The sequence below is a fragment of the Grammomys surdaster genome, unplaced genomic scaffold, assembly GCF_004785775.1.
Source record: "Grammomys surdaster isolate TR1022 unplaced genomic scaffold, NIH_TR_1.0 372, whole genome shotgun sequence".
Lineage (NCBI taxonomy): Eukaryota > Metazoa > Chordata > Mammalia > Rodentia > Muridae > Grammomys > Grammomys surdaster.
Window position 1 is genome coordinate 9,307,325 of NW_021604791.1, and position 26,487 is coordinate 9,333,811.

At 44.6% G+C, this 26,487-nt stretch overlaps 2 protein-coding genes across 2 annotated transcripts in view; one reads left to right on the plus strand and one right to left on the minus strand.

Annotated features, from left to right (window-relative positions):
• The window catches only part of Spata18 (spermatogenesis associated 18), a 32,244-nt gene extending 26,549 nt beyond the window's left edge, over window positions 1-5,695 (minus strand). Inside the window, exon 1 of the mRNA XM_028780831.1 lies at window positions 5,402-5,695. Coding sequence (XP_028636664.1) covers window positions 5,402-5,488 — 87 coding nt within the window. The 5' untranslated portion in view covers window positions 5,489-5,695. The remainder of the gene's footprint in view (window positions 1-5,401) is intronic.
• Window positions 5,696-10,074: 4,379 nt separating this feature from the next.
• Window positions 10,075-23,362, plus strand: Sgcb (sarcoglycan beta). Its single transcript, XM_028780756.1, has 6 exons — window positions 10,075-10,131; window positions 13,443-13,652; window positions 17,754-17,939; window positions 18,643-18,834; window positions 19,119-19,250; window positions 22,891-23,362. The coding sequence occupies exons 1-6, from the start codon at window positions 10,093-10,095 to the stop codon at window positions 23,092-23,094; spliced, it is 963 nt and encodes a 320-aa protein (XP_028636589.1). The 5' UTR covers window positions 10,075-10,092; the 3' UTR covers window positions 23,095-23,362.
• The last annotated feature ends 3,125 nt before the right edge of the window (window positions 23,363-26,487 follow it).

The window sequence follows — 26,487 nt, forward strand, 5'->3', positions numbered from 1 at the left end:
GACAGTTCTGAAAAAGGAAGAGCAGGTCTCCACTATGCTGTACCATGTACTTGCCCTCTCAGCCACTCCTTAGCTACCTGACTATCAGAATGGAGCCGTAGAACTATGGTCATATGACATTTCTCTTACTAGCCCCCATATACAAGATAGTGGTTCCAGAGCGCCATTCAGTTTGGGTAAACCTACACTGTCACGCTGACAGAGTCAGCCAAGGATGTCTTTCTCAGAAGGTGCCCCCATCATTAAGCAATATATAACCGTGTTTCTGGCAAAAGGACGATGAACAAGGCCTATGTGTCATTTAAGAGCAGAACAAGTTTGCTTCCTTCCCCTGCATCTCTTCTAAGTGGCACATAGGATACCAGCTACGCTCTCACAAGGTGAACTAAACACAGATGAAGAGCTCCCCTGGGACTGTTCAAGAGAAGCATCTTTCCACTGAGACCTCAAGGTTCAAACACTTGTTCATTCCTGCAGCTTGACCTAAAAGTAAAAAGATAGCAAGAAAAATAACGTTGCCTGCAAGTTTACTGCTTAGATTGCCTCCTGAAGAGTGTGTTAGTCTACTGGTTGGGAAGTGGTTACAGTGACCAAGGAGTCTGTTTGAATACACCATGGCAACATCGACAGACCTCAACCATGAATACCAAACAGAAGGCACACACCTCAGTAAGATCTTCTTTTGTGTGGTGATATTTAATACTGTGTTTTTAACTATTTTCTTTAATGTAAGGGAAGAGTAATACAGAGAGAACTCCTCTTATATTACCAGCTTTCCCGTCAGTCTCATTCATTCATAAATTAAATATTCCAATCTTTCCTGGGGCTAGGGCCTCATTGATAAAGTGCTTGCCTGCCACGCAAAAAGCCCTGGTTCTGTCCCTAGCACCACATAAACAGGCCACAATGGCTCACAGTTGTGACACAGTACATGAGAGGGGAAGGCAGGAAAATTAGAAATTCAAGTCCATTTCTAGCTGCATAATTAAGTTTGAGGCTAGCCTGGGCTACATGAAACCCTTTTTTTTTGTTAAAAAAAAACCAAAACAAAACAAAGACCAAGCAAAATTTCTGAATGATAATGTCCTTGCATGTATTATTCTACTTTAAAAATATCATCTATAGCAAGATATGATGGTGTACGCCTGTAAACTCAGAACAGTCAAGAGGCTGAGGGAGAGTGACTGCAAGTTAGAGGCTAACCCGGGATACAGTAAGACCTTGTCTCAAAAAACAAACAAACAAACAAACAAACAAAACAAACGAAAGCTTGTCATCTATCCTATCTTGAGGATACAGTATAAAGGATAGCATATTTACCATTTGTACTATAATTATAGAACACGCTTCTTCAGAGTCAAGTCTTGACACGAATAACTCAGGTTAACTCCTTATTCCTCAGGACTTTGAGGGGAATGGAAGTATCTCGGAGGGAGGAGGGAAGAGGGAGGAGAGAGGAGGGAGGAGGGCCTGGGCTGACCTACTGAAGACACTTTAACATAAGGTGAATTTCAGATGACATCTCCAAGCAGTAATTGTCATCAGAATTCAGCTCTGCACATAAGATGATACATGCCTTTTGCAGAAGTGGCCAATAAAATACGCAGGTGTTGTGCCATACGTTTCAGGTAGTTAAACTGCATGCTCTCACATGAACCTGAAGGGGCACTCTCCGTGTCTTTCATTTTGTCCGCTTAAAATGTCAGGCTGATTCATTCGTACACTCTGTCACCTCAAGTATCACCCAGCTCCAAACCCTTTTTCTAGAGGTTCCCATTTCTCCATTACAAGAGAACTAGAATGGCCTGTATAAAACCTAATCTTAAGTCACCCTCTTCCTGCATTATGCTGTCAGTCTTTCTCTGGCTCTCAAGCAAAGGCTGAACTCCCAAACACACCCCTCAAAGCTCTCTGATATCTGCCCCCAACCCTCCACCTCCTCAGCTCCTCATCAAGTTACCATCCTCCCAGCCACTACCAACCCTACATCTTGCACACAGAGTTTCCTCTACCCTTCTTTCTCTTCTGCAGATTGAGGATCATCATTAAGATTCAGCTCCGTTAGGAATGGAGAGATGGTTTCAGAGTTAGAGGCACTGACTGCTCTTCTGAGGACCCTGGTTCAGTTCTCACCGGAAAGCTGCTCACAGCCATCGCTAGCTCTGGCTTCAGGAGACCTGGTGCCCTCTTCTGGTCTCTTCAAGCACTGCCCAAGTGATGCACAGGCATAACATCCATGCACATAAAATAAGTTTTTAATTAAAAATATTGCTCCCTGGACAGCCCCAGAGACTGCTCCACCTGGGTATCCATCCCATGTGCAGTCACCAAAGGCAGACGCTGATGTGGATGCCAGGAAGTGCATGCTGGCAGGAGCCTGATATAGCTATCTCCTTAGAGGTCTGTCAGAGCCTGAAATATACAGAGGTGGAGGCTCACAGCTAACCATTGAACTGATCATGGGCTTCCCAATGGAGGAGTGAGAGAGAAGACTGAAGGAGCTGAAAGAGCTTGCAGCCCCATGGGGAGAGCAACAATATCAACCAACCAGAGCTCCCAGGGTCTAAACCACCAGCCTGGGGACATATATAGAGAGACCCATGGCCCCAGTTGTATATGTAGGGGAGGACGGCCTTCTCAAGGCATAGGTGGGAAAGGAGATCCTTGGTCCAGTGAAGGCTGGATGCCCCAGTGTGGGGGAATTTGAGGGTGGGGAGGTGGGAGTGGGTGAGTGGGTGGGGGCATATCCTCATAGAAGCAGGAGGAGGGGGGACAGGATAGGGGGTTTCTGGGTGGAAAGGAAATGGGGAAAGAGGATAACATCTGAAATGTAAATAAAACGTCCAATAAAAAAAAGAAAAATATATAGCTCCCAATGCTAATTCCCACACCCAGTACAGACCGGCGCACCATATGCTCTAAAAAGAAAACACTGAGTAAGTGAAGATGCCTTGCAAAAGCTAGTGTCAAGCTCACTGACTTGTTGGCCAATAACTATTTGCTGGATGAGTTGTTAAACTCTTGATAATTGTCTGTGTTCCTAGCTGAACAATGATGGTGAGCAAGCAAGCGGAAAGCCACATATCTAAACCAAGCTGCCATCAAAGTAAGAAATTAATCTTTAAAGGCACTTGGGACGAGGATAAAACTAAGTTTAGCATCACAAGAATGAGAAAGAGGAGCAGGACCATTTGTTGTTAGCTTTAGTTTTAGTTTTAATTTTAGTTTTAGTTTTAGTTTTTGGGGGTTGGCTTGGCTTGGTTTGGTTTGGTTTTTTAGGAGATGGTTGAAAAACATCCTTCTCCTGGAATATTTTTAATACACTTTATTACATTTAAGTATGGGTAGGAGGCCCAAATGTGCCCCAGCGCCCATGTGGCAGTCAGAAGACAATGTGTGAGAGTCAGTCTTCTTCCGTCATATGGGTCTTGGGGATGGAACTCAGGTCAAGCAAGGCTTGTCAGCACAGGACATTACCGAATGAGCCATCTCATATGCCCTAAAACTGGATTTTGTTTACATCAATGAGGAGGAGGAGTTGGAGGAGGAGGAGGAGGAGGAGGAGGAGGAGGAGGAGGAGGAGGAGGAGAAGGAGGAGGAATTTCTTGCATGACCAAGACTACTACTGGATACTTTGAGAATAAAAATAAGCCAAGGAACATTTTTAAGGCTTTAAGGCATAAATTGAAATCCATAAAGAACATCAATTATCCATTTGGAAACAGGCAGTGACTCTCCGTGGGTAGCATATAGCTCTTGTATACTCTGGACAACTTTAAGCAAGAAAGAGTCAACCTTTGGCAGAGATCTCATCACTCCTCTGTACACGATGTAAACCATAGCAATTGATTCTGTTTGAAAATTTTAAATTTTCAAACCAGTTTGGTTGTTGTTGTTGTTGTTGTTGTTGTTTTCCATAGTGGTTAGCTGACTCTGAGGAAGGGGAAGCCATGGATAAAGAGAAACTAAGGCACAGTACACAGTGAAGCCTGTCTCAAATCACAGCTACCAGTGGTGAGCGCAACGGTGGAGCTCCCCAAACCAAGGCAGAGATGAGATGGACCAGAGAAGGAAGCCTCCCGAGGGAAATGAAGGGGAAGCTAAATCAGATGTTAGCCCGAATCATCATTAGTTGGAAGAAACTTGAAATTGTGCATTGTATTTAGAGTTAATCTGGGTCATTTATTCATTTCCTTTTAACATTTCCCACTGGGGAATGGCTTTAATTGTGTTCACGATTCTAAAGGATTATGCATGGCTTGTTTAAGTTCATTCTAACTAAGCCGATAGGAGTACACCCTGCAAAGTCAACCTTCCAAGCCAACACAGTTTACGGCTTTTTAATAAATGAAGTTTCCTACAACTAACCGTTTAACAACTAGGGTTCACTGCAGTGAAGATACATCTGAAGGTTTAAGTCAAAATTCCCTGGTACTAATAAAATCTCTTTGGGGATTACAGACAGGGCTGGGCTTAGCAACAGACCCACATCAAAACTACACGTAAGATGTGGGATACGTTCAGATGTAAATTCAGAAACAAGATGACCTAGATTTTTTTAAAAACTCAGATCTAGAAAGTAAGTTTACATATTGTTTAATCCAATCCCAACAACGAAACAGATAAGGTACCCAGGGTAGCTAGGAAACTACTAGTTATTTGGCTAGTTGTGGCCACATACAGAGGAAGAACCTAACCGTCTCTCTGCTGACTGCTCCTCGCCTGGGTAAAAAACTCAGAGTCTCCTACTGAAGACATTTCTATCAAAGTGACCCAAGTTTAATATGCAGCTGTTGAAACACAACTGATGTGCCATTAATGAAGTTTGAAGTGTGCTTCTGAGTGTGACAGAACGCTGGCGACACAGTAGTTTCTTACAGATTCTTGCCAACACCTCCTGGGAGCTGCCCTGGTACCCTAATTGCCATGCTGATCAGCACACAAACAAAAAGTACAACCTTTACAAGTGTCCCTTTTCCTATAATAACACCCAGGTGTACATTTAGAAAAGTTCCCTCGGATAAGATCCTGGGACTCCCTAAAAAGTGAGAGTCTTACTGAAAGGCAAGGAGGGGGTTGGATGCAGTGGAAGATAATTCCAAAGCAAGCCCAGAGAATGGGAGTGGCTGGCCGCTCTACCCTATCCTTCTGTTGCTAGAGCCGCGGGTGTCCATGGTTACCGAACACTGGTTAGCACCCTGCCGCTGGAGTCACCCCACCCCTGGTAAAATGTTCCGATAGACGGGGGACTTCCTTCTTTGACCTAAGTAGGAGTCTGAGATCCCCGTTAGGGTCTCAAGAGCGGTGGCTTTGCGGAGCGACATCCCGGATGCCATCCCCGGTCAAGGTTGTGCAGAGAAACTAAGCAGGGTGAGCCCTAGTATCCCCCACCCTGACTTACCTTGTAGTCATTAACCCAGTAGGTGACTTTATCGTGCAGCGCTTGAAAAGATTCACTTTTGGCCAGCTTCTTCACGCTCTCTGCCATCGCGCACTTTTTCGCGCTTCCGACTCACGGAGGTCTAGTTAGTAGAGGGGACGAGGGGGTGGGTGGCTTAGGCTGGACGACGGGGTGATGTAGCTTAAGGATGTTATCTTCCACACGGGCTCAGAACGCGGCTGGAGTGTCCATCCTCCCCCTCGGGTCGGACCGGGCAGGTCCCCCCTGCCCGGCGCGCTGTTCTGGCTCCCCCGCAGCCGCCTGCCAGCCAGGCCATAAATACCCCGGCGATTATTAAACAAACCTTGACGTGGCGGCCGGCTGCCAGGGACCCGGGGCTAGCGTCGGAGCAACGCCCCGCCCCCCACTCCTCGCGCCCAGCCTTGGGATCCACCGCTACTGCGACCTCCTCCCACCCCCGCGGTGACACTGCCCGCCCGGGACGAAGGCACCGAAGCAGTTGGAACTCCGGCTTGTGCCACCCGCTGGGGTACATCCAGACCCTGGGGTAGGGGTGGGGGACTGCTGTGGGACTCTGCGCTGGATTTAGACCATCCGAGAGAAGAGGGCTGGGAAACCACAGGACACCTAACCTAGGGCTGCACCCAGCTCTGGGTGACAGTGCGTACCCAGGAAAGCAAGTTGACTTCGTGAAAATTTTGAGTATACTTTTTGTCAACCGCTTCCTTGGCCCTATTCCTCCACCCCTGGGGTCTTTAATTCTCCATTTGTCTTTGTGAAACTGGGACTCCAATGTCCGTGTTTACTACTTTTATTCTGGGCTTTGTGTCCTATTCTGTGGGTCTGTCCGTTGATTTGTACTGTATAGAAAGACACAAACAGCTACACAGCGGGATCCTCGCCCTGACTTCCAGGTCTTCCTCAGCAAGGACCGGTGCAAGCCTGTGTTGTGTGTGGTGGGTGCCATGACACTCTTGTCTTCTGTCCGGGACCTATATTGCTGTTCCAAGGAAATCCAGCTTCTGTTCCATTTGCACGAAATTGCTTTTCAAACGGAATTTCCGCAATGATAAGATTTCCCAGTCTGTGACGTATTTGTCATGCAAGCTCCGAGGACGAGAGTTTGGATCCCCAGGACACACGGTGTTTGGTTTTTTGTTTGTTTGTTTTATTTTGTTTTACAGCTGGACACTGAGACAGGAGACTCTCTGGGACTGCTGACCAATTAGTCTAGATAATTCCTGCGCTACTGGTTCAGGCAGAGATCCTGTATCAAAAAAATAAAAAAATAAGGTGAAGAGATTCAAACACTATCTACAAAAGAGCAAGACCGGGGGGGGGACGGGGGGCGGGAGGGAGGGAGGGAGGGAGGGAGAAAGAGAATATTTTGTTCTTTATGTTTTCTTCCACTTAAACAGAAAACAGCAAACACACACCCGAGGAATACTCAGCCGGTTCAGACAGACGCTGCAGGCAGGTTCCTGGACTAGAAAGCACTGAAGCCAAGGGTGCCTGTATAGTGCCAATGCCAGCATGCCTTCTCTCTAGGCGGACCAAAATTATTTTTCTGTACAACTGTTCCCTGCCCAGTTTGCCTAAAGTACACAGAAAACTGCAGAAATTGTAATCTTTCACAATTGTAGTAGCTAAACATTTGTAACTAATTTAAACGCAGAATAAAAGAGGAAAACAAGGTAGATAGATTGTATTGACCCAAATACCCCCTAAACCCAACCAAGGTCTCTGTTGTAGTTACTTCAGCACAGAAGGGATCTCTACCCTCAACTTTTTCAGCACTAGTAGATCAATATAGAAGCAAATACTCCATGTGATGATGGCCATCGAAGGTCTAAGCATGCGCCAAGACACTGTGGAGGAGTGATGAGTTGGCAGATGCCCTTCAGCATCTCAGGAGAATGAAGTGGTGCAGCATGAAGGCAGTAACTAGGATGAGGGATGAGGAAATAGACCCTTTTCACACATTTAATAGCATTTAGTGAATTTCCATGATGACCTACCCATCTGCCTCAAGTATAAAAAGAAGACAGACTGGCTTCCTGCTCTCTGGGATCTTACAATCAGTAAGAGACATAAGAACCATGGCTCAGCACGAAACACACTAATAGGACAAGAATATGACCATAGATAGTGGTTCCTTCTTCCTTTACCTCCTCCCCTGTCTCCTTGGAACAAGATGACATTCAGAGGCAGCTCCGTAAGAATGGAGGCGTCTACTAAGAAGAGATGAGAAAGTGGATGCAGAGAAATAAAGCCACAAGGGAAAGAAACAGTCGTGTCCAGCGTGACTACAGAGTCTGAGGCATTCTGAGAATAGTCCTTGGTCTGGGTAGGAGGAGCCTTGTATACCAAGAGATTAATGTTTATTTTGTAAGCAGTGGGAAGGCAGCCAGAGATATAATCAGAATAACATGTAATTAGATGTCTTACATGTCGTATGAGAGGTTCTAGAAGAGGTGGGACCGGCCTCAGCAAGAGCTCTTAGGAGGCCTAGAGTGAGGGGAATGTGATCTTTCTCAGAGATATTGTATATTGAGTGTGAAAGCAGATCTATGTCAGAGATACTTAAGGCATTTTACATTCAGTGAAAAAGATCAGTATTGACTCATCAAAGTTATTTGGTATTTAGTGTGTATTTGGTTCCCTCTGTGATCAGGACTTGGAGTAATATAATATACTGCACTCAGTTTGCAAGGAGCACACAGTCTGCTTAGGAGAAAATTATGTTAAAAGCAGAATAATACAAGATAAAATACTGAATATCAAGTGGGTGTCATAGTGAACTGGTATAACTCCAGTTAAAACAAGATTGTTGTGAGAATTAGAGACATTGCAAGCACACAGCACCCTTTAAATATTTCAGAAGGGGAACAAGCTTCAAAACAGCGCCATCAGGCATGACTAACACTACCCTTGTGGTTAAATCAATGAATTGGTTCTCTTTTTTTAAAGACAAATTGTGGGGTTGGAGGGATGGCTCAGAGGTTAAGAGCATTGGCTGCTCCTGCAGAGGACCTGAGTTTGAGTCCCTGCACACATTTGGTGGCTCATAACTGTAACTCCAGTCCTGGGGGATTTAACACCCTCTTCTGACCTCCACCAGCACCAGGCATGAAGGTGGTACACACACATATCTGGGGGGGAAACATTCATACACAAATAATATCAAATCTTAGAAAACAACAGCAACCAAAGGACACATTGGCAACAAGAACAACTGGGTGTCCTGCCAGTAATGCATCAGCAACAAAGAATCCAAGGAGGGGAGACTCATCTCAGACAGCCAAGGGGCATCTGACTTCGGAAAAATCCATTATTGAAGTACCTATGTGGAGATGAGTTAAGAAACGCAAGGTGAGGCTTCTTCTATTCTTGAAATCTGGAGCGCCAGGCAGCTCTGGAAAACATTTAATAAGTTTCATTATTGTGAGTGATTGAGACATGACACAAGGTTAGAAACAGAGTGCCTCATACCAGTGACCAGAGCTTCAGGAGACTTTGAAGAGAATGTGACATTTAATGGGTTCTTGGGGACACAGAGGAGTATATGTGTCAGAGAAAAAGGAACATAGTGTCAGTGAAGCACAGGAACCCAGAATCAGTCAAAAGTCATGTCAAAGTTGATAAATGCGACCAAAGCCAATCTACTACACAAGACACTGCCGATTCTCAAACCTGTGGGTTGTGATTTATATAGGCTTCCTGACTAAAATGCAGGTTTGCCTCAGTCAATGATTGAGCCAGGCAGTTTCAGCAGTTGGGGAAGAAGGCAGGAGCAGGCAAATGACCACATAGATACAGCTTATATCCAAAAATCAGACATGAGGGTAGAATGGGGGTGGGGAAGAAGGTTGAGAGACATTTGTTATGTGTCAGAGTATTTAACTCCACAGCTATCCTCAGAAGTAGATGGAGCCTCAAAGTGACAGTTGGGTTACCAAAGCAGCACCTGGAGAAACGAAAAGAGAGTCAGGCATTCCCCCTGGGAGGCCTAGCCTACTATTTTAGAAACTATTCATGATCTGAGAAACAGTTCTTGAACTTCGGATGCTACTCTATTGTTTTCAACGTCACGGATTCTTATAGGAGAGAGCTATAACCTGCAGCTCTTGAGTGTCTTCCTGGTGTTCACTGGGTGTCAAGTTAGGTTCCTAAGGACCTAATGTAGTCAGTACATCTCCAATATTGTATGTGTGGACAGACAATTTGCTCCTAATGTCTCAAAGACAAGAGTGCCAGATTTGACTTCACAGTACTCCCGAGGGGAGGAACTAGTTTGATTTAAGCTACTTAACTCCTTTCCACTTGGTGTGCACCAAGCCTCACCCACGAGTTCTCTCGATGGCATCTTTCTCTTGCAATTTGTCACAGCTCGGGATGATACAGTATCCCAAGATGGGGAGTTGATGGAAGACAAAGGCGTGTTTTGGATTTTGAGGGCGTCCTTTCCCAAGAACTTGAGGACGCCCCAGAGCGTTTGGAATTCCTGCCACGCCCATGAAGCCAGGCTCACGGTAGCGAGTTACGGGCCTCCAGGGATCCGAGCCTACCCAGACTCTTGCCCACTCAGGATTTCTTTCGAGGGCGTGGCGAGGGCGTGTCAGGGCGTGGCCATCGAGGGTGTGAGCCCCACCCCCGTGCCAGAGCGCAAGCGCGGGCTGCGGCGGGCCAAGATGGCGGCGGCGGCGGCGGCAGCGGCGGCGACCGAGCAGGTCTGTGAGCCTGCTGCGGCCGAGGGCTTGGGAAGCCGGGTGGCCGGGTCGACCCCATAGAGGGCGGGGACGAGGGCGCGAGGGCTGGGCTGGGGCGGCGGAGGGAGGCGGCAGGGCGGGGCAGCAGGGCCGGAGCTGTCCGCAACCAAGATGCTGGCTAAGGCCGGGCTGACTCCTGGGCAGCGGCTCCCGGCCGGAGAGGGGAGCTGTCCCTCTGCGGGAGTGACACGGGTCATGGCCTGCCTGCGGAGCCTGCGCCTGGACGTGCCTCTCCGCAGCCAGAAACCATGAGGATAAAAATAACGTCAGCTAGGGCTGGGAGACTGCCCCATACCAGCCAAGTCGTGGTCAGCTGCTGCCTGGCGTGGATCGTGGCTAGGTCTTGTTTCTGCCATGCCCGATGTGCAGACGGCCCAGATTTCCCCGCCCACTTTGGTTTCTCGGAGATTCAGATACCAATATAAAACTGACCCGTGTCTAGTGGGTTTAAGATCACTTTTAAGAAATGCGTTATCAAATGTTTCCTGGTCTTCGTTGTAAGCCTAGAATATACAGGCTTCCCTTGAAATATCAAGCTGTCCTAGACCATGCACATATGTGTATGTGCGTGAAGTGTGTGAATACACGCTCGTGCATGTAGTCGCCAAAGTGACTTTATTATAATAAAAAGCTATTTTTGTAGTCACTACTTTACTATTTGTTGTTTCCCTTTGTAAATAGCCAGTAAGATGGTTTCTCTTTAGAAGTCTCATTCTTCAACATCAGTGCTCGGAGAAAGTGAACGAATGAAGTTGAAAATATTCAACCGGGGGAATATTTTCTTAAGTGGCTAACATTTTAGCGATTGACCTGTTAAGTATATGTTCCTGGAGGACTCGTTCTAGGAGGTATGAAAAATAGACATGAAATCTGCTAGACGGGCAACCAAATCCGCTGTGACCATAGGCAAGTACAGATTCAGAACAAAGTGGAGAGGAACAGGTGAAGCTGAAAGAGACAGAGCGGACTTGTCGGGACGGAAGCTGTTCTTTGGCTTTCCTAGTTTACCCCTTAACTAAATCAGCCTCTGGGTTAGAGAAGTCTTTGTTCTTCTGCGCATGCATCTTGATGCTCTGAGGTTCTATTCTACTGAAGTTACATTGGCCTGCTCACATGGCTACCCTAACCAGAGCAGGGCTGACTGCAGAGAGCAAAGGAGAAACACGCATTGGACTAAATGATCTGTTTTCCTCAAGTTTGTATTTGAGCATGATAGGATGCTTTTGTGTTTGGGGTCCCACTCCCTATGTAATCTATTCTGTTTGGGAGTCATTGTAGTCCCTGCTGTGTCACAGTCACTGGGTCCTCGAGGTTCTGCCTCTTAAAGCTTCTCCCCAGCTTCATCGCCAAAGGAGGATGTTGGTTCATCTTCTCCAGCTCTTCTATTCCAGTTCTCAGTTGGAGCATGCGTTTGCTTCAATGTAAATGTCTTCAGGAGGGGCTGGCAAGATGACTTAGTGGATAAAGGAGATAGCCACAAAGTCTGACAACTTAGTTACTGAGTTCAGTCCTGAGAACTGTCATGGTGAAATGAGAGGCTCAACTCCCAAAGGTTGTCCTTTGACCTCCACACACATATGTCATGGTGCATGTGCCCCTCATATACTAAATAAAATAAAATAAACACAGAAGAAGAAGAGGTGGAGACTAGGGGAGGGGAGGAGGATGGAGAGAAGAAGGAAAATTAGGAGGTAGAAGGGGAAGAAAAATTAGTAGTGGGGAGGAGGAAGAGGAGGAGGCCAGCAGCAGCAGCAGCTACAGCAGCCTCAGAGACAAGCCCCAGGATGAAGTTCATCTCATGTATGGTGGCACCTTTGTGACTACCACATCTTTTGCTTCATTTTTCCCTTCCATGTGTCTCTCTATCCCACCCTAGTTTATTTCCTTACCTCAACCCTCCATCGTCACATAATCGGCAGGAGCCTGCTGACCTCTGTAAAGTGTTCACCTAGCATTCAGCATGCTGAAACACATGTCCTGTGTGCTCAGTAACATCCAGTGACTCCCAGTTAAAGAGAACATAAGATTAGAAGTCTACACCCCGCTGAGGACTGGCTCGATCCGGCTCCTCTTTCCACCTTTCTTCCACAGTGTGGCCATATCTGGCCCGCCCATTCCTCCTGTTTTCCTAACAACTCCAGAGTGTCCCAGCTCTCCCGTTTGAACTCCGCAGAATCTACTGCCTATACTACTAACTCAGGCACCCTGACATAGAGAGTGCATGTGCCATATAACATAATGCATGTCCTTAATTACAAAATAAAGGATTGTGTCCTCCTGGATTATGTCCAACTTCTTGTGACAGTGTTTAAGCATAATAGTTCTTAGTACACACCTTCTACAATGAATTGTCTCAGAGCTCTGAAAAAAGCACGGAACTTGGGCAGTAACCATTCCTGCTGGTCCTTAGGTGTTTGTATCACATAACATGGTTGCTTATTGACACTTATGGTCAATGTCGGAAGTTCTCAAGTTTTTTTTAATCCCAGATTCTATTTATCCTCTTAACTATCTATTGGTATTTACTATATTAGAAATTAACCTGAGAAATTGTGAAAACATAGAAATGCCTGAGCAAATTCTTCGTTAATTCCGAGAATGGTGATGTTACTGTAAATGGTCACATGGCCTCTGGAGACAACAGCACTTATTCAGAAGAGTGGGGGAGTAAAAATAAATAAATCTTACTTGTTTTTAAAACTGTGACGGACATTTCAGACCCTGAGGGGAATTCATTGACATCCCTCCTAAACATATGTGCTCATACAACCGCCCCTGAGCACTTCAAAAATTACTGATCTAGAATAGTACAGGCTTTAGTCCATCGAGTTATAAGTAGCAATCTGTGTCAATCATTCCAAAATCTTTTCACGTAAAAATATGAGTAAAAATCTAATAGACCATTAGTAAGGATAATATTATCAACTGCAATGTGTATTTGTATGTACATGTGTGTGTGCACTCATTAGTGTAGATAATATGTGTGTGCACTCTCATGTGTGTGTGTGTGTGTGTGTGTGTGTGTGAGTGTGTGTGTGTGCGCACTAACTCTACCCAGAAGTGAGCTGTCCCCATGTTGACAGTGGGATGACTGAAAGCAGAGAGAAAGTGTGCTATATGACAGTGGCCCTGAAACCTACAACCCACTGTGACTTGCAATTTATTCGTGGGACATCTACCAACAACAGGTTCGGCTTTCTTGAATTGTGAATTTGAACTTAACACATGCATCAAGAGGAGAATATAGCCGTTGCATTCTGTTTTGTTTATAGCAAGGTTCCAATGGGCCAGTGAAGAAGTCCATGCGGGAGAAGGCTGTGGAGAGAAGGAACGTTAACAAAGAGCATAACAGCAACTTCAAAGCGGGGTATATCCCCATTGACGAAGATCGTCTCCATAAAACCGGGCTGAGGGGGAGGAAGGGCAACTTAGCCATCTGCGTGATCGTCCTCCTGTTTATCCTGGCCGTCATCAATCTTCTTGTGAGTATGTGGGACGGTCTACCCTCTCAGAAGTTACCTGGGAAGAAAATTTCATCTTTTTACTATGAGATCATAGATTCTGCTTGCATACTGTGTTTTGGGACAGTCTTACCTTCTGCTCCTGTTCTGTGTTTTGGGACAGTCTGTCTTATCTTCTGCTTTTCTATGTGTGTTTTATCTCCTATTGGACTTTAGTTAGTGCTTGAACATAAAAAAACCTAATAGGCTTCTCTCTCCAGTACCACAAGAATAAGTAAACAAAACTGAAAAATCTAGTAAGATAATATATGCATATAGTAATCTCAGCTAGTAAAACATTGATGATTTAAAGGAGTTGTCTTTTAGTAAACACTGTGTAAAGTCAGTGGAAGAGAACTTCAGTGTGACTTTATTGCCCTTTTCTCTCCAAAATATACAATTTCATTCAATGTTGTTTGTAAAACTTGAGCACTCTGGTGGTGTTAACAGTCTGTGTCCTGTAGTCTCAGCTCCAGAGTCAGGCTAAAGGCTCTGCCAGGCCCATTCTCACTGAGGTTGAGGACCCAGCCTGTGCCTTCCCCTGGGTAGTTGATGTTTTGAAGAAGAGGCTTCTCCATATGGCGTTGTAACTGTGGTAGTTAACCCTGGCACCTCTGGCACAGGCTTCTCCATGAATGATAGAGAGCCAGTGATCGATATCTCTCTCTCTCTCTCTCTCTCTCTCTCTCTCTCTCTCTCTCTCTCTTCAGTGTTCTTGAGAAGGCTTTGGACTCAACAGTCTTCCAAAACATTTGTGCCTAATCCCCCACTGAGGTTAGAGCTGCCACACAGTTCAAAGAAAGTACCATAAATAGCTTTACTGGGCATTCTAAATTTACTGTGCCTTATACATTTGCTTTATTGGAGACTGCTGGCAAGGATGACTGAATTAAGACATTTCAATCCCCTTCTCTAAAGTAACAGTGTCAGGAAACACAGTTATATTTGAAGGGAGTGAAAAGTGGCTGAAATCCTGAGGCATAATTTTTGACGACAACAGAAGAGGGAGAATGGCAGATAAATTATCAGAAAAGAAAGGGTGTGTGTGAGTGTGTGTGTGTGCATCTGCGTGTGTGTGAGAGTGTGTGTGTGAGTGTGTGTGCATCTGCGTGTGTGAGAGAGTGTGTGTGTGTGTGCATCTGCACGTGTGTGAGTATGAAGGCTCACAACCTGTATTGGTAAAGTGTACAGAAGCCAGAGTTAGAAGACAAGGGCCTTACCAATCAGAATCAAGACAGGAATTGAAATAGACAAATTGTGCTAAAAATCTGTAGTTAGTGAAATTCCCTGAGCCTCGTTTCCCAGCTAAGCATACTCTTCCTCTAACCACAGCTAAACCATATGTATCCAGATACCCTGGACCACAGCACGAGTACGGTTCCCTCCTGAAAGCAGGGCCGCCTGACTGAGCACAGACTAAATTCCTACACTATTCTGCCTCCATCCTCTGCCTCCAGCTTCCTCCAGGCAGGCCAGGGATGGAGGACCTCTCCCTCCCTGGAGAATTAGGGCACCCAGGCCAGAGATGGACCCCTCCCTCCCTGGAGAGTTAAGGCACCCAGAGAGAGAACACCACATGACAGTGACACTTGACAGGGCCAATAAAAAGCCTACCTCCCTACTGGGAAGCCTGTAGATCAGGGGCCCACCCACAGCAGGAGTCCTCTAGGAGCCTGCTGTGCTGGTGAGTGCCAGTGGGAGATGCTAAAGAGACTGGATCATTCAAATTCTCTCTGGGCTTTTTACAGCTACACGGTTAAGTGTGTGCACTATGTCAGGGTCAGGAGACATGTGAGCATAACTGTAATAACTGGAAACTGATAGAAACCCACGTACTCACCGCGGGCAAAGCAGAAACTCGGGGAGATGAGAAAATGTAATGAACAGCAGAAAACAAAACCCACAGAGCCATGGTGGCACAGGCCTGTAACCCAGTTCTTGGGAGTTGGAGTCAGGAGGATCCAGAGTTCAAGGCTAGACTCCACTACAGAGGATATGAAGGGCTAGCCTGGACTGTATAAGATCTCGTCTCAGGAAGCTACAATACAAAGAAGTCCTTAACACTAAAATCAGTTTCTTCAGAAAAAAATGATATTCCATTCATGAAACAAAAATAACATAACATTCAAATGGTGCAATTAAATAATGAGGAAGTCCTAGAAATTCACATATGTGGCTGGAGAGGTGGCTCAGCTGTGAAAAGCACTAGCCGCTCTTGCAGAGGTCTGGGCTTGGTTTGAACACCTGCATGGCAGCTTACAACTGAACGGTTCCAAAAGATGTGATGCCCTCTTCTGGCCTCCTAGGGCACTGCATGCATGGGGTGCACAAACAATACATGCAGGCAGAACACACACACACACACACACACCGGCACAAAAAAAAATAAACAAATCTTTAAAAAGGGCAATATACACATACACGGGTGGGTAGGCGGCAGGTATTGGAAAAATAAAAGCTCTTCCATAGAGTCCTACAAAATGAAAGCATCACTCTGGGAGCATTCTAATAAAAGGAGATTCAGAAAATGAGAACAGAGAAAGCATTGAAGGAAAGAAATCAAATAAAATGATTTTAAGAAAATTCTCTGAAGCCCAGTGTTGTGGCAATAATCGTTTAATTCCAGTCCTCAGGAGGCAGAGGCAATATCTCTGTGAGTTCAAAGCCAGCCTGCTCTACAGAGTGAATTCCAGGGCTAGAGTGAAAGCCATCTCAACCTCAGAGAGAGAGAGAGAGAGAGAGAGAGAGAGAGAGAGAGAGAGAGAGGAGAGAGAGAGAGGAGAGAGAGAGAGAGGAGACAGGAGAGAGGGAGAGGGGGAAAAAGAAAAGAAAAAAAGGAAAGAAAAAAGACACTTCTCTAGAAAAATTGAAAGCAGTTTGGGCTCGGTGTGATATATTTTAAAAGAGAAGGCAGCAGGAGGGAGAGACAGACAGACAGACCACATTATCACTGTAAAATTTAAGACAACTGTAAATGAAAATTATTTAATTGCACCATTTGAAAACTTTTCTAGAGCAGTGATAAACGTGTTCTGTAGGAAGAGTACAAGCGCAGAGTGTCCCTGTCCCTGTCCCTGTCGTGAGCATTGGAGAGAGCAAGGCAAGGAGGCTGTGGCCTTCAGAGGTCAGAGGTCAGCTCTCAAACACGTCTGGCCAGATTATCTCACATTCGTGAGGGATTGTATAGGCTGTCTTAACATACACATGTGCCAAACGTCTCTCCTTCTAAGTAAGCCTCTGTGCTACCGGAAGAGAGCCCTGAAGCTGGAACCTGAGGGCGCAGACACAGGAAACCGGGCATCTCGCGTGTGAGAAAGCATGAGAGGGAAAGTTCACAGCTCCATTGCGTGGGTGGCCCAGAGACTGGCCAGTCCCCAGTGGAGCAAAAAGACCAGGTCCAGGAAAATCAACTAGGAATGAAGAACAGAACTGACGTTGTCTGAGCAGCTTGAACTGCAGAACATTTATTTTACTGAGATTTGTAGAAATACACAAGTGTTCAAGATTTAGTTCAATTTATCAAAGAAAAGAAAATATTGAACTATGAAGACATAAATATTTAAAAAAATGAATTAGAGTATATTGTTTAGTATGATGGTGAATAATGCTTACACGGTCATAATCAATAGATGTTGAACATAGATTTGACCGAGTCTGTTTGGAGGTGGAAGAGAAAAGACATAACAGTAAGCCTAGATTCCCGTCTGCGAACATAGGAGATAGAGCAGAGGAAACCTTTTTGGGTAAAGGAAGAAACACAATACACACTATTTAGAAATAGGAAATCAGGTCTACATGGAATAGCTTAAATTGAAGAATGTGGTTGTTTGTCCTTGGGGAACCAACGAGAATAGGAAACGGTAACACTGCCGTTTATGAGGGACCTTCTGACATGCCCGCCTCTTGACTGTGTATGCTTTGTGTCTTGATAAAAATGTCCTCCAAGAAGACCACCAGGCAGTGTGTTCATCTCACTGATTAAACATGTCAGGAGACCTCGAACACTCGAAGAGGACGGCTGGCTGTTTGCTTCCGGGTGTGTCTGGTGCGTGCCTACTAAGAGCAGACACGCCTGTCTTTCAGATCACACTTGTCATCTGGGCCGTGATTCGCATTGGGCCAAATGGCTGTGACAGCATGGAGTTTCACGAGAGCGGCCTGCTGCGGTTCAAGCAGGTGTCCGACATGGGTGTCATCCATCCGCTTTATAAGAGCACGGTGGGAGGAAGGCGGAATGAAAACCTGGTCATCACAGGCAACAACCAGCCAGTAAGTTTCTGCACCAAGGGAAGTGTGTGGAGGTAGAGGGGTATGGGCAACAGTTCTCACAAGAACCTACAGACAAAAGCTAGAAATGAGTATCTTCTCTTTTAAAGTATGTATTATATACACAAACTTATCCATATTCACAAATACTCAACAGTAATATTATTGGCTTTATAATCTTGCTAGAGTTAGGTACTTAATATTCTAGGGGTTTTTTTTTTCCGGTAGAAGCATTCACTGATGTAAGAATATGTAGATCACTATTTTCTCTTCCATGTGACAAAGCTATTGTAAAGTCCCCTCCCAGATCAGAAAGCCCAGATTCTGAGAATCAGGAAGAGAAGTGCTACTCAGCAGCAGACAAGCCCCAGTGCTGCTAACACACAGCATTTAGCCGAATGAAACCTCAAGGGCGCGCCATACCTCCACCGTGGCTGTCTTAGGGCCCAGCCATGTTCCCTGTGGCCTGTGTTGTTGTACAGTGGGTCATGTATGAGCAAAGGGGTGTACAGACCTGCATTTTAAAGTTGATTATCGTCCAGAGTCTTATGGGCAGATGCAGTTGAAAGAATTTCAAGTTTGGCTCTTACTGTCATTTTAGATTTTGTCCTTTCTGGTCTGTAGTACTCTTAAAAACAATAGCCATCACAAATTTTGTTTGCAGCACTCTTTGAAAACATACACATAATGAAGCATTTTTCTCAAGATTGTTTTTCAGCAAGGGACAACCAAGCTGAGTGTTGAGAAGAACAAAACCTCCATCACCAGCGACATCGGAATGCAATTTTTTGACCCAAGGACACAAAATATCCTATTCAGCACAGACTATGAGACACACGAGTTTCATCTGCCAAGTGGAGTGAAAAGTTTGAACGTTCAGAAAGCGTCGACTGAAAGGGTTTGGCCCATTCTTTTACCATCACTGACAGGGGTTGGGGGGAGGGTGTTGGCAGCAGCTACTCCTAAATGCTGTGTGTTAGCAGCTTAGGCAACCTGAGAACATGACTTCCAGAGCATCGGAGGGCTACAGAAGCCCTGCACACGCACTAGGTCCTCTCTTTATGTTAATCCCCACAATTGTAAACCTGCCCTTCATAGTCCAGAGTTGAGATGTTCCTTCTCTATAGTAATGAGTCTCTTGTTACCCACAAACTCTCCTTAGCGTGTGCTTTCATTTTTCAGATTACCAGCAATGCTACCAGTGACTTAAACATCAAAGTCGACGGGCGTGCAATTGTACGTGGCAATGAAGGCGTGTTCATCATGGGCAAAACCATTGAGTTTCATATGGGAGGGGATGTGGAGTTAAAGGCTGTGAGTATTTTTTTTCTGTGTGAATTTAAGATAATTATTTTGGAATAGTATATAATTACATGTGGACTAGTATATAAATACTGAAAATGACTTTGTCAGGATGAGATGGACTGTGAAATGAAAGAAAATTATAAAATACTTTGTAAGACATCTCATTTCTTTACAAACGTGCAGTTTATAAAATCTGGAAGGATGCAGTAAAGTATTAATAATATTTAGCTAAGAGTGGTAGAATAACAGGTGATTTAATTTGTAAATCTGCTTATTTGCATTTTACATTATTTTAAAAGGAAGAAAACCATAATCCAAACAGACCTTCGGATAGAGAATTTTAGGAGGTCAGACCATGTGTCCTGAAGTAGCTACTATTGTCTCCTTGGCGGTCACTCCCGTTCGTTTTCAAGTTCTGTATCCAAGACTGTCAGAGAATACTTGAATGGGGACACATGCTTTTATCTGATGCCTGTCAGCTGTGAGGGAGCAAGTCTGTCATCACTGTGGCATTTGCTGCAGCATCCCAGATGACCCCAGAGCTTCGGTTAGTCTCCTAGTCCATGCAGGGGAGCTGCAGCCTGCACCCTTCTTACTAGCTTGCAGTTTCAGCCACAATAGAGTTACCTGCGTGCCTCTGGGCGCCTCGCTCATGTCGCTTACTGAGGGCTGAGGAAATCTGTGTTACCAAAGACAATTTGTGTTACATATGACAATAGCAACCTTAAACCTGAACACTTAGAAGTCATTCCCCAGCTTTCAAAAAATAAGTTCAGTATTATAATTCTTAGAAATAATAAACTTTAGGAAGAAAAGTAGGTGTTTCACTTTGACAGTTCCCCCAGCGTGCATAATCCCATCTCTGGATGATAAATATAACTCCTGGCAAAGGGGTCACAGCCACCGTGAGGTTTCCGCTGTGCTGTGGTAGGGAGCTCTCTGACGAACGACAAGCAGCCACGCCTGAGGGTTGCAGCTGACACTGAAGGTCAGAGGTGAGGTCTGAGCCCTTTGTGTAGAGAACGTGTATAAGCTACCTGGATCTTTCATTCTGCCCACCAGGAAATTCTTGTCCCATTCTGCCTTGTCAGTGTGACAGGCCATGAAATAGTCTGAAGTAGTCGTACCTACTAATTTCTAGAATTGAAAAAATACTCAGCCTTGTAAGTCCGTTGATATCTATAGTTAGAATGTAAACTAATCACTAGCAATTATTTTACCACACAACTTTTTAAACTTTAAGTTTCACTTTTATTTTGACATGTAATATTCTTATTTATGTGGTACATTGTATGTTTTGGTATATGTGCACATGATCAAATTAGAGTAACCAACGTGTACATCATCTCAGATATCTCCTAATAGTCTTAGATGAAGAGCATTCAAATTTATCTTTCCTGACTGTTAATACACAAATACTGTTAACTTTAGTCACCCGATGCTACGACGTATTGGTGGTTGCTATTTAAGAAATATTTTCAAGAAAGTAAAATTAAATGACCACAAGATGGCAGCATAGAAACAAAATCTGAAACAGCCCTTAGCATTGCATTTCCTGCCTGTAACTTTCAGAATAATATTGAGTGCTTTGTTCTGAAAATTTCGATGTTCTCCCAGTAAAATCCATGCAGTTATTCCAAAATAAATAAACTTGGAAATATGAAATGGTTCTATTCCAAACAAAATGGTTCCAGGCAAAAGCCTGTACATCGCAGTGGCCATTCTGTCCCTCTGACAGTTTTAAGCCCCTCCCTGAAGTGTTGACCCCCATGCTTATGTGTTGGCCTTTCCTGTTAAGTAGGTTTCTCTAGTCCAGCTGCCTGCCTCCTTTCCACACATCCACACCTGCAGGCATCTGAATTCCTCAAGTGTAAAATCGTGATGTCCTAGGTCCTCACCAGACATGCATTTCTATCTGTGCTCCGCCCAACCACCACTGGCAAAGCTCAGCTCTGCCTGCAGGCTCCCTGCAGCCCCTGGCTGCTTCTCACCAATGCAGCATATGTGGTGGGGCTACTGCACTGCCTGGACCGTTGGAGCAGACGGTTGGCTCCCCTTTGCTGTTCACCCACTAAATATGCGCTACTTCTCTACTCAGAAACTAGTAGCCACTGACAGTTTTCATGAGATGGGATCTCACCTGTACCTTAGGCTGCTCTGGACTCAAATCTTCCTGCCTCTCAAGTGGGTCAGAACGCTGGCATTTAGATTTGTGCCACGGCACCTGCTTCAGAGGGACCTTATAAAAAGACCCTGTCTCTATCACCCTCTAAATGGGCTTCCCTTTTATTTCCAAATAAAACCCTCAGTCTGTCCCCCAGCCTAACAGGTCTCCCCCGTCACTTCTTTGTCTCACATCCTACTGTGCCCCCTTCCCTTAGCCTCTGTGCTTCATGTGCCCTGAACCTACACAAGACACACCCTCACAGTGGCCTTCCAGTCAGTGTCCTCCGCTGGAGTGCCTTCCCCGTGACCCACATGCCCCACCCACTCATGTTTCCACTTTTATTGGAATGTAATCTGATCAGAAAGACTGTCTCTGCACCCGTGTAAGCTGCAGTCCTCAGCCACCTGCCCTCCACTCACCCTGCTTGTCCTCCCTTGTAGCATATCCCGCCTCCTGCCCTACAGAGTTTCCTATATGCTGACTCATTATCTGCCTCCCTCCGCTCGGTGACACTCTATAAGAATGTGTCTATTGCCCATGTGTTTACCGTCATCTCCCCAGTACCTAGGATGGTGTCTGGCAGATGGCAGTATTTAGTAATTATTTGTTAAATGGTAGAAAAGAAGGGAGAGGAGGGGAGGGAGACAAGTCGAAACTTACTGGTCTCTTGGGAGGCTGAGATGGCTCAGTTGGAGAAGTGCTTCCAAACAAGCATGGAGACCTGAATTCAGAACCATCACACACCCAAATAAAAAGCCACGCACGACAGTGGCGTGAGCCTGTCTATGATCCTGGTGCTAAGACTGTAGAAGCAGGTGGATCAGTCAGAGAAGCTGACTCTCTGAGCTCCAGATTCAGTAAGAGAGAGACCTTGCAACAAGGAGTATGATAGAGAGCCACTGACAGAGACACACATGCTCAACCTCTGAGCTCTGTGTGTGCACACACTCACACACACACACACACACACACAGCCTTAAGAGTCTACAATATGAGAATGATTTTGTAGCTATAAGTATAAATAAGAAAGCGTCAGTTTCTTTGAAGGCCTAGTCTAATAAACTATATAGTTTTAAATTTAATTGAATTTCCATTAATTAAAATTAGTTTCCTATAAGAGAAAAATACACCACCACCACCACCACCACCACCACCCCCGTCAATATCAACATCAGTCAGTAAAAGTTCTCTGGAGTCAAGAATTATCCAAGACTCTGTCACGTGTGCAGGACGTGATTTTGACGAGTGCTTACAAGCTATGTTGCAGACTTACTGGCGCACAGTATGAGCTGACTAAGCCAGGAGTCGCCTTTGAAGCCTTGTGTGTATTTTGTTTTTGCTGTGGCCACAGTTGTTCTGATTATGACTTTACTCTCTGACTGCCACCTCTTCCTCTTTATCGTTCCTCAGTCTTGTCACGTTTAGTATCTTTCTTCTGGGCCCACTGATGGAAGTGACTAACTTATGTTGCTGTCCCCATAGGAAAACAGCATCGTCCTCAACGGCACCGTGATGGTCAGCCCAACGCGTCTGCCCAGTTCCTCCAGTGGGGACCAGTCAGGGAGTGGTGACTGGGTGCGCTACAAACTCTGCATGTGTGCAGACGGCACACTCTTCAAAGTACAAGTAACAGGCCACAACATGGGCTGCCAGGTCTCAGACAACCCTTGTGGAAACACTCATTAGAAGGTGCATCTGCAGGGCTCAGCGTGTTCAGATCTAACTTGACTCTCCCCTTTTTAAGAATGCATGTGAATCACGTTTCTACAGAGTTTGCCATAACTTGTAATTATTTTAACTAGGGAGCACCACTGTATCTATTATGTACTCTCCATATTTAAGGGATTTTTGAGTGCCTAAATTCTAATACATTTTAGTAAGTTGCACTGATACTCAAATGACAGTTCTCTAAAACAATTATGAGAAATTAATAAAATCAAAATTAATCTTTGAAGAGTTTTTAACATTTTACTATCTCTTGTCCTGAAAGACAAAGGACTGAAGCGGTTATGACTCACTATCAGTAAGCCTTTGCTCATTTCTAATGGGGAGAGATCCACTAGAGATGTTAGGAGGGGACAGGGACACTGTTTGTGCTCTGTCTTTGACTTTTAAAGGGGAAGGCACAGATTTTTAATGCAATAACCCAAAGCCACATTTTTCACAAACAAGTCATTAAAGAACTTTCCATATATAAGCTTGTAAGAAACTATGTTTTCTTAGTTTTGCACTAAAGAAAATACTGTATGGTATGTTTACTTGAAATAATGATACATGTAAGTACTTACAGTGTGTGGACATTAAACACAATCACAGCTCTCACTGGCATGCAGTAACAGAAGTGTCATCGTCAGGCCTCTCCTCGCCAAGCACTGTCCTGGGCACTGATGCTTGATCTGATTCTCACTGCACCTCTCTAAGTAAGTGCTTCGATCCCAGCTTTACCCATCAGGAAACTGAAGGTCAGGGAGGTGCAGGAAGCTGCCCCATACTCTATGGTAAAGGATGGACTCAGGGTTGGAAGTCAAGTACAGTTCTAACCCAGGTGAACCTAATTCCAAATGTGTTTCTGCCTTTTTTACTATCTACAATTTTCAACTATTTAAAACTCTCAAAGGATGAGAAAAGCCTAATCCTAATTTACCTAATAGGTAAAAATCAAGAATGTGTGCTACTATAGTTAAAATACCAATGCTAGCAAAACATGACCAATCACTGTCAGATTTTAAACTATCTTGAGCCAGTTTTAAGCTGTCATTCAATAGACTGATCTACTTGGTCTGCTTGTCATGTAGGTGCTCCTACATGAATGAGTTATAGAGGCTGATGTACTTTTCTCTAAGCCCTGGGGAAGCTCAGCGGGAAGGAGGGGGAGCTAGGCCTCAGTAGGCCCTGCTGTTCTGAGATCGTTCCTCCAGTGTCCCATACCAGCATCACCCTTTAGAAGTATACTGTGCCTAGAAACCATACACATGAGAAAACAGGGTGCTAATTCGGGAGATGATGCAGGTCATTTTAGCTAGGTATAAAACTTTTATTCCCTGCTCCTCATCTCAGCCTCATTTTAATTACAGTCCTCAAGCCAGTTGATTCTTAACATAGTTTATACTTGATTTAAAAGAATTTCTTGGTATTACTAAAACACATGAGATCGGGGAAGAAGACTACATAGCTCTAAAGTAGACATTAGGGAGGTATCATGAGCCTAGCTACAGAGAAAGATGTTTGTATCCTGTCATGGTCACTTAGAACTGTGCAGATAAGAAATCAATACATAAAACAATTTATGTTCAATATTGTCACAATTCTGTCAAATGGGAAAACTGAATACCTTGTAGATTGTAAACTCAGGCTAAGGTAAGAGCTGGCTGGAGACCTGACACTGAGTGCAGATGTTATATGTAACAAAAGAGAGCCATTTATACTCTGGATATAGTCAAGTATTGTTTAATAACTAAATAACGCTCAGAAAAAAAACATGCTTGGAATTCTCATTTCCATGCTCAGTGTATTTTAAATTGTACATTTTTTACATGTTCTATTTAAATTTGTTTTGAGAGTTTCTTTAAATAAATATTTTTACTAAATCCACAGAACACTATATTACAAAGTATTATTTACTAAATACGATTCATGAAAAAAAAGTGTATTTTTACATGTCTGTGAGAAACACGTGTGTTTTGATACACCTCCATTGAGCACGTTGACGTTTGAGGATATCCTGATGCTTTGTAAACTCTTGGTTACTAGGTATGGTATTTTAGACGGCATTGCGGATAAACCCACTGACACACTGACCTGCGAGCTCTGCTTGGTGCACAGTGAAGCCGCACTGTTAAATCTGGCCACCAGGGGGCGAATTCCTTCTCGTGTTCATTTCTTCTGTTTTGAACATACCACACTGAGAGGACTTACTGCAGCCCTGGGGAAGGTAGATGCAGGAGGAACCCAGGGAGGAAAACAAACACACATTTAAAGTAAGGAGAGTATTCTAGAGGTGAATATCAATGAAAGAGATAGAAGAAATACAAGTAAGACTCCTTTCAGATTGTCCCGTGGGGGTGGGGGGTATACAACACAAAGCAGGAGCTAGCTACCTGCCATCATCCACGACCTTTTAAAATATGCTTTATTGGCAAGCTTTTTGCGTTGTGACAGAAGCAGAATAAATTTTGTGTGATAGCTTTGATGATGAAATGTAGAATTTCTACCTGGTTTTGATGAGTTTTTTTTTTTTAATTACTGTGTTAAACTTGATGAAGAGGAGACCATTGAAGTGCTGGTCATTATAGTCTTTTGAATGACGTCAAGAAGGGCAAAGGTTACAAGTTATGCCACACAAAAATATACCTATGTATTTCGGATTGATGACCTCTGTTTACAATAAAACTCTGAGAACTTCGCTGTCAGTTTCTTCATGACTTTATTAATGAGCTTCTACATTGGCACAAACACACAGATTCTAAAATATGGCTGGAGGCTGGGGCGTCAAGACCTGTTTACACGAACTCTCTGCAGTCAGAGGTAGAAAGCTACCCATTCGCGTTTAGATACCCTCACCTTCTGGGCCTTATAAGAAGGCTTCTCCCCCAGTGGCCGAGGGAAGGGTGGACTCAGTAAGGGAAGAGCTTCATCTCTAGATGAAAGGGCTGGGCTGGCTGCAGAACTGGGTGGGATGGGCGGAGCCTCGAGGGCACAGATTTAAAATCCTCCCCTGCTGGACAATTGGAGACAAACCAGTTAGAAACTACCCTAAGGACACTAAGGTAGGCCCCAGGAGCGGCATCCTGTCCTTCCCAGGTCTCATTACCTGGAGGGCTTCATTCACTGTTTCCAGTTTCTTTTTCTAATTTCTTAGAAAAGAATTAATCTTCATCTTTTCTCTACTTTGGTTTTTTTCCTGTTACCTTTTCTTTCTCATTCTACTTAATTACTTATACTTTCCTCTGGAGGTCTCTGGTTTGGGGTGGGGGGGTTATTGGTGGTGGTGATGGTGGTGGTTGGTTTTGGCTTTTTAGGTTTTTTGGGTTGGGGGGGTTTGTCACACACATAGACATTTGTATGTAATATAATGTTTCT